At 41.8% G+C, this 12,606-nt stretch overlaps 1 protein-coding gene across 4 annotated transcripts in view; it reads left to right on the top strand.

The window, feature by feature from the left end:
* Positions 1-12,606, top strand: part of fam180a (family with sequence similarity 180 member A) — a 39,122-nt gene that overhangs the window by 22,720 nt on the left and 3,796 nt on the right. The window contains exons 3-5 of one of the 4 annotated variants that reach the window (XM_081363127.1): positions 6,526-6,623; positions 8,696-8,864; positions 9,451-9,548. In XM_081363127.1, coding sequence (XP_081219253.1) covers positions 8,696-8,864; positions 9,451-9,548 — 267 coding nt within the window. In that variant the 5' untranslated portion in view covers positions 6,526-6,623. The other 3 variants (XM_081363128.1, XM_081363125.1, XM_081363126.1) reach the window with 3 other exon arrangements.

The following is a 12,606-nucleotide window of genomic DNA, read 5'->3' as shown; positions in this document are numbered from 1 at the left end:
GTTTAGCGGTTGTGGATGAAGTTGAGATGTGAGTGTTGCTCTTGTGAGTGTGTAGGTCAGAGGTCAGACACTCTTCTTCTTCTTCAGTGACTCGAGGGTGATTTACCGTATGCAGGGCTGGTGTCTCAGATGTTGTTCTTTCATTCGGTTGAAAAGCAGATAAACCGGTGCTTTTATACGCGAGATCACGGTGCAGCAATTACAGCTTTACAGAAACACAAAGCCAACAATCGCAGGACATTTACATATCTGAGGTTTACAGCGGCAATTACCTCAAGAGGCTCACAAGAGCACACACCTGGATCCAGTCCCGAACAACACCTTACAGAGGAGAGGAGAGTGTTTTAAACTCGCAGAGAGTCCCGCGTCACACGAGAGAAACACACTCCTATAGCACCACCAACAGGTGAAACACACACACACGTCACACGGAGAGAAACACACTCCTATAGCACCACCAACGGGTGAAACACACACACGTCACACGGAGAGAAACACACTCCTATAGCGCCACCAACGGGTGAAACACACACACACGTCACACGGAGAGAAACACACTCCTATAGCGCCACCAACGGGTGAAACACACACACGTCACACGGAGAGAAACACACTCCTATAGCGCCACCAACAGGTGAAACACACACACGTCACACGGAGAGAAACACACTCCTATAGCACCACCAACGGGTGAAACACACACACGTCACACGGAGAGAAACACTCCTATAGCGCCACCAACAGGTGAAACACACACACACGTCACACGGAGAGAAACACTCCTATAGCGCCACCAACAGGTGAAACATACACACACACACGTCACACGGAGAGAAATACACTCCTATAGCGCCACCAAAAGGTGAAACACACACACGTCACACGGAGAGAAACACACTCCTATAGCGCCACCAACAGGTGAAACACACACACGTCACACGGAGAGAAACACACTCCTATAGCACCACCAACGGGTGAAACACACACACGTCACACGGAGAGAAACACTCCTATAGCGCCACCAACAGGTGAAACATACACACACACACGTCACACGGAGAGAAACACACTCCTATAGCACCACCAACGGGTGAAACACACACACACGTCACACGGAGAGAAACACACTCCTATAGCGCCACCAACAGGTGAAACACACACACACACACACACACACACACGTCAGAGAGAAACACACTCCTATAGCATCACCAACAGGTGAAACACACACACACACACACACGACAGCTGACAGAAACACACTCCTATAGCACCACCAACAGGTGAAACACACACACACACACGACAGCTGACAGAAACACACTCCTATAGCGCCACCAACAGGTGAAACACACACACACACGACAGCTGACAGAAACACACTCCTATAGCGCCACCAACAGGTGAAACACACACACACACACACGACAGCTGACAGAAACACATTCCTATAGCGCCACCAACAGGTGAAACACACACACACACACACACACACACACACACACACGACAGCTGACAGAAACACACTCCTATAGCACCACCAACAGGTGAAACACACACACACACACACACACACACACGTCAGAGAGAAACACACTCCTATAGCGCCAGCAACAGGTGAAACACACACATACACACACACACGACAGCTGACAGAAACACACTCCTATAGCACCACCAACAGGTGAAACACACACACACACACACGACAGCTGACAGAAACACATTCCTATAGCGCCACCAACAGGTGAAACACACACACACACACACACACACACACACACACGACAGCTGACAGAAACACACTCCTATAGCACCACCAACAGGTGAAACACACACACACACACACGTCAGAGAGAAACACACTCCTATAGCGCCACCAACAGGTGAAACACACACACACACACACACACACGACAGCTGACAGAAACGCACTCCTATAGCGCCACCAACAGGTGAAACACACACACACACACGACAGCTGACAGAAACACACTCCTATAGCGCCACCAACAGGTGAAACACACACACACACACACGACAGCTGACAGAAACACATTCCTATAGCGCCACCAACAGGTGAAACACACACACACACACACACACACACGACAGCTGACAGAAACACACTCCTATAGCACCACCAACAGGTGAAACACACACACACACACACACGTCAGAGAGAAACACACTCCTATAGCGCCACCAACAGGTGAACACACACACACACACACACACACACACACACACGTCAGAGAGAAACACTCCTATAGCACCACCAACAGGTGAAACACACACACACACACACGTCAGAGAATCACACTCCTATAGCACCACCAACAGGTGAAACACACACACACACACACACACACACGTCAGAGAAACACACTCCTATAGCACCACCAACAGGTGAATCACACTCCTATAGCACCACCAACAGGTGAAACACACACACACACACACGTCAGAGAGAAACACTCCTATAGCACCACCAACAGGTGAAACACACACACACACACACGTCAGAGAATCACACTCCTATAGCACCACCAACAGGTGAAACACACACACACACGTCACACACACACACACACGTCAGAGAGAAACACTCCTATAGCACCACCAACAGGTGAAACACACACACACACACACGTCAGAGAATCACACTCCTATAGCACCACCAACAGGTGAAACACACACACACACACACACACACACGTCAGAGAAACACACTCCTATAGCACCACCAACAGGTGAATCACACTCCTATAGCGCCACCAACAGGTGAAACACACACACACATACACGACAGCTGACAGAAACACACTCCTATAGCACCACCAACAGGTGAAACACACACACACACACACACGACAGCTGACAGAAACACACTCCTGTAGCACCACCAACAGGTGAAACACACACACACACACACCAACAGAGAGAAACACACTCCTATAGCACCACCAAGAGGTGAAACACACACACACACGTCAGAGAGAAACACACTCCTATAGCGCCACCAACAGGTGAAACACACACACACACACACACACACACACGACAGCTGACAGAAACACACTCCTATAGCGCCACCAACAGGTGAAACACACACACACACACACGACAGCTGACAGAAACACATTGCTATAGCGCCATCAACAGGTGAAACACACACACACACACGACAGCTGACAGAAACACACTCCTATAGCGCCACCAACAGGTGAAACACACACACACACACACACACGACAGCTGACAGAAACACACTCCTATAGCGCCACCAACAGGTGAAACACACACACACACACACACACACGACAGCTGACAGAAACACACTCCTATAGCGCCACCAACAGGTGAAACACACACACACACACACACGACAGCTGACAGAAACACATTGCTATAGCGCCATCAACAGGTGAAACACACACACACACACACGACAGCTGACAGAAACACACTCCTATAGCGCCACCAACAGGTGAAACACACACACACACACACGACAGCTGACAGAAACACACTCCTATAGCGCCACCAACAGGTGAAACACACACACACACACACACACGACAGCTGACAGAAACACACTCCTATAGCGCCACCAACAGGTGAAACACACACACACACACGACAGCTGGCAGAAACACATGACAGCTGGCAGAAACACACTCCTGTAGCGCCACCAACAGGTGAAACACACACACACACACGACAGCTGGCAGAAACACATGACAGCTGGCAGAAACACTCTCCTATAGCGCCACCAACAGGTGAAACACACACACACACACACGACAGCTGACAGAAACACATTGCTATAGCGCCATCAACAGGTGAAACACACACACACGACAGCTGACAGAAACACACTCCTATAGCGCCACCAACAGGTGAAACACACACACACACACACACACGACAGCTGACAGAAACACACTCCTATAGCGCCACCAACAGGTGAAACACACACACACACACGACAGCTGGCAGAAACACATGACAGCTGGCAGAAACACTCTCCTATAGCGCCACCAACAGGTGAAACACACACACACACACACACACGACAGCTGACAGAAACACATTGCTATAGCGCCATCAACAGGTGAAACACACACACACGACAGCTGACAGAAACACACTCCTATAGCGCCACCAACAGGTGAAACACACACACACACACAACAGCTGACAGAAACACATTGCTATAGCGCCATCAACAGGTGAAACACACACACACACACACGACAGCTGACAGAAACACACTCCTATAGCGCCACCAACAGGTGAAACACACACACACACACACACACACACACACGACAGCTGACAGAAACACACTCCTATAGCGCCACCAACAGGTGAAACACACACACACACACACACGACAGCTGACAGAAACACACTCCTATAGCGCCACCAACAGGTGAAACACACACACACACACACGACAGCTGACAGAAACACATTGCTATAGCGCCATCAACAGGTGAAACACACACACACACACACGACAGCTGACAGAAACACACTCCTATAGCGCCACCAACAGGTGAAACACACACACACACACACACACGACAGCTGACAGAAACACATTGCTATAGCGCCACCAACAGGTGAAACACACACACACACACACACACGACAGCTGACAGAAACACATTGCTATAGCGCCATCAACAGGTGAAACACACACACACACACACGACAGCTGACAGAAACACACTCCTATAGCGCCACCAACAGGTGAAACACACACACACACACACACACACGACAGCTGACAGAAACACACTCCTATAGCGCCACCAACAGGTGAAACACACACACACACACGACAGCTGACAGAAACACACTCCTATAGCGCCACCAACAGGTGAAACACACACACACACACGACAGCTGACAGAAACACACTCCTATAGCGCCACCAACAGGTGAAACACACACACACACACACGACAGCTGGCAGAAACACACTCCTGTAGCGCCACCAACAGGTGAAACACACACACACCTACCCTAACCCTATAGTAAACACATGTAGTTAATTAATATTACTCAGTACTTAAATATATAATTACACTTTAACAATGACACCTTAAAATAAAGTGTAACCAAAACCTCTCCTGCTTATCAGAGAAAACTCACGTGTGTTTCCTGCTTCTGATGGCTCAGATTTACCAAGATGCCAAAATAATAATCACACTATTGCTGCTGAAATAGAATTTTGAAACATTAACAGTTTTTAACGTGTGAAAGTGTGTTGGTGTGTGAGGCCGGTTTGCTGGACTCTTGTTTCTTCTGTCCTGAACTCCACATTCTCCTGCAGTTCGACGCCAGTGAAAACAACCCGTTCTCTGGAACGACAGCGTCTCTGAATTCCTGAGACTGAAAACACTGAGACTGAAAACACTGAGACTGAAAACACTGAGACTGAAAACACTGAGACTGTTCTCATGCAGAACTAGATGCCTTATCTCGTCTAGACTCAGTCAGACGAGTGACAGAATGGCCTCAGAAATGAACGAAACATGACCGGAGGTGTCCTCAAAAAAGTAAACATTTGAGTTTTAGGGTTACACTTTATTTTAAGGTGTCATTATTACAGTGTAATTATATATTTAAGTACTGAGTGATAATAATTAACAACATGTGCTTACTATAGGATTAGGGTTATGGGTTAGTTGCATGTAATTATGCATAATTTACTGTTATTACTATGGTAATTACATGTAACATACAGTCAAGCCAAAAATGATTCAGACACCAGATATAATTTGTGATATATTTTTACTAGTGTGTGCAGGACACTATACTTCATTTTACACAGTGAGGAGAGCAAACTAAAGTAAATTGACATATTATACTTAATACAGTGACTATTTGCAAACATTTGGGATCAATAATTCTCCAGACACTTTGAGCTGATCATGTTTTGCTGAAGTGTGTTTTCTTTAATTGCTAATGCTCTTTTCACACACACACACTGAACACAATGAAGCATTGCTTGGTGATTGGTTGAGCTAAACTGGTATTATCTAATTGTGTAGTTAAATTTAACAGCTGACAGATATTCAACATAATTCATGTGTGAGACAGTCTAACAGAAGGACGGACAAAACCAGTCAAACATCAACTGAGTTCTGCTCATATTTCATTACCGTTCTCTAAACTATAGCGGATAAACTGATAATGTGAGAAATGTTGAAGGTGTGTGAATACATTGTGGTTTGACTGTATGTAACAAGGAATAAATAAAGTGTTACTGTTTTAGTTAATGATAATAATTAGGGCTGAAAAGCTGGTGCTGATGAACTTGAGAAAGAAGGCAGACCGATCAAACACACAGATTGTTTTTGAGTTTAATGACTTCCAGATGAAACACACATTCCAGCCTGTCAAAGAGGGAGGAGAAACAGGGAGTATGTTGAAGGAAGAGGGACAACAGTCTCTCTCTCTCTCTCTCTCTCTCTCTCTCTCCGTCTGTGATCCTCTGTTTATTTACAGTGTATCTGGTGTTCAGAAGAGGAGGAACAGGATGACGGTCCTCCAGATTCTGCTGATGTGTCAGATGTCCATCACAGCGTCCCAGCACTGGAGGACAGGTACAGCACTCGTCACATCACACACACTCACACACACACACACATCACTGTTCACAGAGAGCATGAGCATTCGTACAGATTGCTCTTAAAAGCTTCTGCTTACAGGCTTGAATTTGATTTGTGGACCGATATATATATATATATATTGTGCATAAAAGTTGAGAAACATCTGAGATTTAAAAAATAAATAAATGAAATGTGTGAATGAGAAACATTTGATCAACAGGTTTGCTTTCAGAATCCATATTGCATTAGAGCTGAATATGTGATTATTAACATTATTTTATAACATTATATTTCTTATATATAAAATAAGCTTGTGTTTCCGCCACAGAATAAAAGATTTGAGAAGATAACTTCGACTTTTTTATCTCACAATTGTGTTTATATCTCGCAATTCTGACTTTTTGTTTCGCAATTCGGACTTTATATCATGCAATTCTGAGAAATACTCTGTGGCGGAAACAAGCTTCCATATGAAACCGCATTGTGAACTTTTATAAAGATGCTTTTGGTCATTATGCTGTGACAAGATGATTGACAGGACAGTTTAAACTGTGACAGGAGGCACTTAACTAAACGACAGGGCGTCTGTTAAAGACACATTTATGTTGAAGAAGCTTGCCTACTATTCTGCTATACACACTCAAAAGTATGTACTTTTAGGGCGTAGTATAAGTAAGTGATTTGGGATGCAGCGAGTGTGTTGAAACTGGTGGTTATGGTAAGGGGCGGGACAGTTCCCAAACGCATTCGAAGCGCTTGACCAATCACAACACACTGATCCAGCCGACCAACCACAACACTGATCCAGCCGACAAATCAGAGCACACTGATCTAGCCGACCAATCAAAGCACTCTGCTCCAGCTGACCAATCAAAGCACTCTGCTCCAGCCGACCAATCAGAGCACACTGATCCAGCCGACCAATCAGAGCACACTGATCCAGCCGACCAATCAAAGCACTCTGCTCCAGCCGACCAATCAAAGCACTCTGCTCCAGCCGACCAATCAGAGCACACTGATCCAGCTGACCAATCACAACACACTGATCCAGCCGACCAATCACAACACTGATCCAGCCGACCAATCACAACACACTGCTCCAGCTGTTTTGTTGGGATATGAGTAACAGCTGTAGGAACAAACAGAGATGTTTAATTACTTTAATCAGCCGATGAGTTTCCAGCTCATAAAGGATGTTCATCGGCTCTTTCACAGCTGACGAAAATATGTTCGAAGAATGTTTTGTTGACATTCTCATTAAGTTATGAAAATTTTATTTTCTGTTTTATCATTCTGCAAACTTTATGAACGTTACTTTTGAATGTTCTCTGAAACATTTATAAAACGTTCGACGAACATCCAACTGAAACGTCTCAGAGAAAACAGTCCATGAATAATGTATAAATGTTTTTGTGCAAACGTTTTGAGAACACTATTATCTTTGAAGGAACATTCTATTAAAGTTACTGTAAGAACGTGTTCATAACTTTTAAAGAACGTCCCCTGAGAGAGAGAGAGAGTGTGTGTGTGCCACACTTTGTTTATTCTTATCTTTGAAGACATATACTAACCACTTTGCCTTTCAGTTCTGAATATCTACCATCACCTATAAAGTCCTCGGTAGAATATTGTATATTTCTGTGAAGTGACATCATCACACACGTCTGGTCTGCATCTCGTCTCCATGGAAGCGCAGCGGTCACGAGGAGGTTGGCTTCGGCTCAGTCTCAGAACACACGGTGTTTATAGGGTTTTAAAGGGCAGTTTAAGATGAAGTGTGTGAAGGATGACCGACACACATCTGCAGTTGATCGGTTCAGACAGCGGAGGAATGCCTGTGATGTTGGCGACATCCCGAGAGAATAATAAAAAAAAAAAAAAAACTTGTTTTTGCTCTAAGAAAATTGTTTCCACTGAATTTCTGTTTCCTCGAAACCTACTTGTTAACTTCACAAATATGTAACTGAATGACTATGACACATCCTTCCTACTTTAAATATATCATCTTGCTGCATTCTCATACGCGACTCAGATTCCCGTATGTTTTGCGCAACACTGCTTCACAGATGCGGCTCGTCCTCCAGCTGCAGGCCTGCAATGCAGATGTTCAACACAGCTGTTATGATGTCAGTCATCCGCCCACGTGCTCACGAACAGCCAATCAGAGACGTGCAGCTGCTGAGCACGTGCTGCCAAAACATGTCAGTGCGCGTTACTGGAGAACAAAACACGCTGGTAAAATCAATGTCATTTTAACAGTTGAGTTCCCTTTCTATGTGCGGTTAAAAACTGTAGGCTAACAGACGTAATTTTACATTAAATTCAACTAAATGTTGGCTTCAGTTTTTGCCATGTTAGCACAAAAAAAAAAACATTTATACGTAGCTTATCGTCCATGCAGCGTTTTTTTTTTCCTGAAACATTTCAATTTTAGCCTACTTGGTCTAAAGTTTTTTTTAAATGTTGCTTAAGAATATTCAGAGAACATTCAGATGTAACGTTCCCATGACCTTCGCATAACCAAGAAAAAACTGAGCTTGAACAGTCAGAAGTATAATTTTTATAACTTAATGGGAAATGCTATCGGAAAACGTTCTTAGAAAGTGTTTTTGTTGGGAAACGAGACATTCCCTAAATTTGCATTTGATTATTTTTCATTGCAATAATCCATTTTTATTATGTTCATTATGTTTTATGTTGTTAAATAAATGTTTATTGGGTTATCATGATGGTGTTTGTGTGTATGATACTGTGCACCTACTATATATTAACCTTGCCTTGTGGAAAAGCTACATTACCCATGATTCTCTGTGTCTCTCAGCGCTGTACCCATCAGCCTTCCGAGTGAAACGAGGGACGCCGGCTCTGCTCAACCCCTCCTTTCAGAAATCTGTGGAAGACGCCAGCCTTCTCTATGAGGTGCCCTGATATTTACACATATGAAAGAAAACTCACAAATCTATCCAATTCAAGATTATTTATAGCACTTTTCACAGTACATATTGTGTCAAAGCAGCTTTACAGGACCTGCTTGTTACAATGTTACAGTTATTTCTCTATGTTTCTTCATGGAGAGATTTAAAGTCAACATTAAACAGTGAAAGAGAATCCCAGCTAACAAAAATATATTTTGCTAATGTTTGCATTACGTTATGAAAACGTTATTTCTAAATGTGCACTAAACGTTTGTTAAAAAAAGTGCTCTTCACGTGTCGGTCAAAAATGACATTTTTTCAATTAAATGAATGTACAGTACTATATTTTAGTCTGATAATGTTTTTTTATTTAATATTTAGCATTTTTATGGGATTTTATGGTACTAAATTATATTTACGCTGAATTTATAATCCATTTTTTTACTTTTTGAGCGTAGACCTGAAAATTACATTTCCAGCTTAAACTGTGGTAAATCTTGAATGCTTTAGAGCGACAGACTGAAGTTTGATCTCTGTTCAAAGACGACACTTGGCAGATTATTGCTGAAGTGAAAAAAAAGCTTAAAAAGGAGAACTTAAATTTTACGTTTATTGTTGCTAAAAATGCATAAAAATACTATTTTACATTTTTATATGAAATATATATTTTCAAAAACACATTTTACTCTAAAACGGCAAGAAAATCAAAGCCATAAATCTAAACAAGTTGTGCTCCAAATTTGAGGTTGATATCTCAAAAAATGATCTTTCAGTGAGAGTGTGTTCGGCTGCAGTACCAAACGCTTCCACTAGAGGAAATTTGTCTCGCATTCATTTACAATGCGCTCATTTTTGACTGCGAGGAGCACAAGTGTAACTATTTTTTACAGGATCATTTAACCTGTTCGACTCGAGTTTCGTACCATTCTGATGAAGAAAAAAAATCTAATTATAGGAATGTTACTTTTGAATGTTCTCTGAAAACAAGTAGAAACATAAAAAAACGTTAGACGAACATTAGACGAATGAGATTTTTAAATGAACCACATCTCACATGTCGTCTAGATCTCAACAATGTCTCCTGCTATTTTCGGATGCCAATATGTGCGATCAAAAGGTTTTAATATGAGCTCATCGGTTTCAAAAGAGCTCTGCATTTATTCATTCAAGACTGTTTTATTTCTAACAAGAACTTTTCAGGAGAGTGTGAAGTTTGCTGAGCAATGAAACTGTCCTGCGTGTTGTTCATCCGCAGTGTTTAATGTGAGTGGCTGAATGAAGGAAGCGATCAATAGCTCAGCTCTTATTATCTCTTCATACGCTTGAGTTTGTTCAGTTATTGAGTTGTGCTGAGCTCTGCAATCTCTCAGATCCATCAGCCGACACAGACTCACAGATGAACATCTCCATTTAGATTCAATCCCAAAAACAAAAAGACATATTAATATTCCAGCGGTGTGTCTGCATGACAGCTGATATCTGAAGACTGATGATCGGCCTCATCACACGCTAAAGACTGATTCAACAAGACATCAGACTGAACTCTCATCAGATAGCAGATATTCATCATCCATAACAGCTGTTTATTGAGTCTGTTGACTCACTGAATCAATGCCAATGCGAATCGGGAGTTATTTAGCATTCATGTGCTTCTTTTAAAGTGGCGTTTGAAAGACTGTGATATTCTCAGTTTGACAGACTGTCACTCTCAGGAGAACAAAACTGGATCTCAATATTGACAGTATTGTCGTCTGTAGAGCTGCTTTAAAACTGAATCTAATCATGCTTCATAATCGATGAATGTTGCAGCATTGAGTTATTGAACTGAACTGAATCAACATTCAATTGAATTGAGCTGAATAATGACACTATTGTCTTCTGTAGAGATGCTTTCCAGCACGGATCATTCTCTCAACGTTATGAACAAACACACTTCCAGTAATGATAAAAAAAACGTTCGTTCAAAGTTGTAATAATGTTCTCAAAATGTTACCAACATCATTTATACATCATTCATGGAAGGTTTTTTCTGCTGTTTCAGTTGGACGTTCATCTATTGGAAGCTTGTTTCCGCCACAGAATAAAACATTTTAAAAGATAATTGTGACTTTTTATCTCACAATTGCGAGTTTACATCTCGCAATTCTGACTTTATTTCTCAGAAGTGCGAGATATAAGTCAGAATTACGTGAAATAAAGTCGCAATTGCGTCTTATAAAGTCAGAATTCTGACTTTTTTTCTTGTAATTGCGACTTTATATCTCACAATTCTGACTTTATAGGCTAACACGCAATTGCAACTTTATATCACGCAATTCTGAATATATCCCAATTGCGTATTATAAAGTCAGAATTGCGAGATATAAACATGCAATTCTGAGAAAAAAGTCAGAATTTCAAGTATATTTCTCGCAATTGCGACTTTATATCTCACAATTCTGACTTTATAACAAGCAATTGCGACTTTATATCACGTAATTCTGAGATAAAAAGTCAGAATTGTGAGATTAAAAAGTCGCAATTACCTTATTTATTTTTCACTCTGCATGTGGCCATTTTCATCTGTTTTTTTAATGTCGTAATTAACTTTTTTTAAATGTTACTACTTTTTTTCAGAAAACATTGAAAAGTAACGTTCCTTAATGTTTGAAGAATGATGAAATGAAACGTTCCCTTAACGTTCATATAACCAAGAAGAACGGTTTTTAAATAAATAAATAAATAAAAAGTCATTTTGAACGTTCAGAGAACATTCAGAAATAACGTTTTTATCATTTAATGGCAACGCGAGCAAAACATTCTTTGAACATACGTTTCTTGGCTTGGTTTAAAGCTGAAATGGTATTTTTTCATATTTAAAGAACTTTGCAATAACCCAGCAAACAGAGAACTTATGAAGTTATGAACAAATCATTAACATTAATAAAACATTCATTCGAAGTTATCTGGTCTTCAATAATGTTCTCAAAGCACAAAAACATTATTTATACATTGTTCCCGTTTTCCTGAAATGTTTTACATCTGTTTTTCTTTTGTCCCAGCTACTGTTACAAAAGTAGATT

The sequence above is a fragment of the Scardinius erythrophthalmus genome (genome assembly GCF_964197995.2).
Source record: "Scardinius erythrophthalmus genome assembly, chromosome: 4".
Classification (NCBI taxonomy): domain Eukaryota; kingdom Metazoa; phylum Chordata; class Actinopteri; order Cypriniformes; family Leuciscidae; genus Scardinius; species Scardinius erythrophthalmus.
This window is presented reverse-complemented; position numbering and strand designations above follow the sequence as displayed.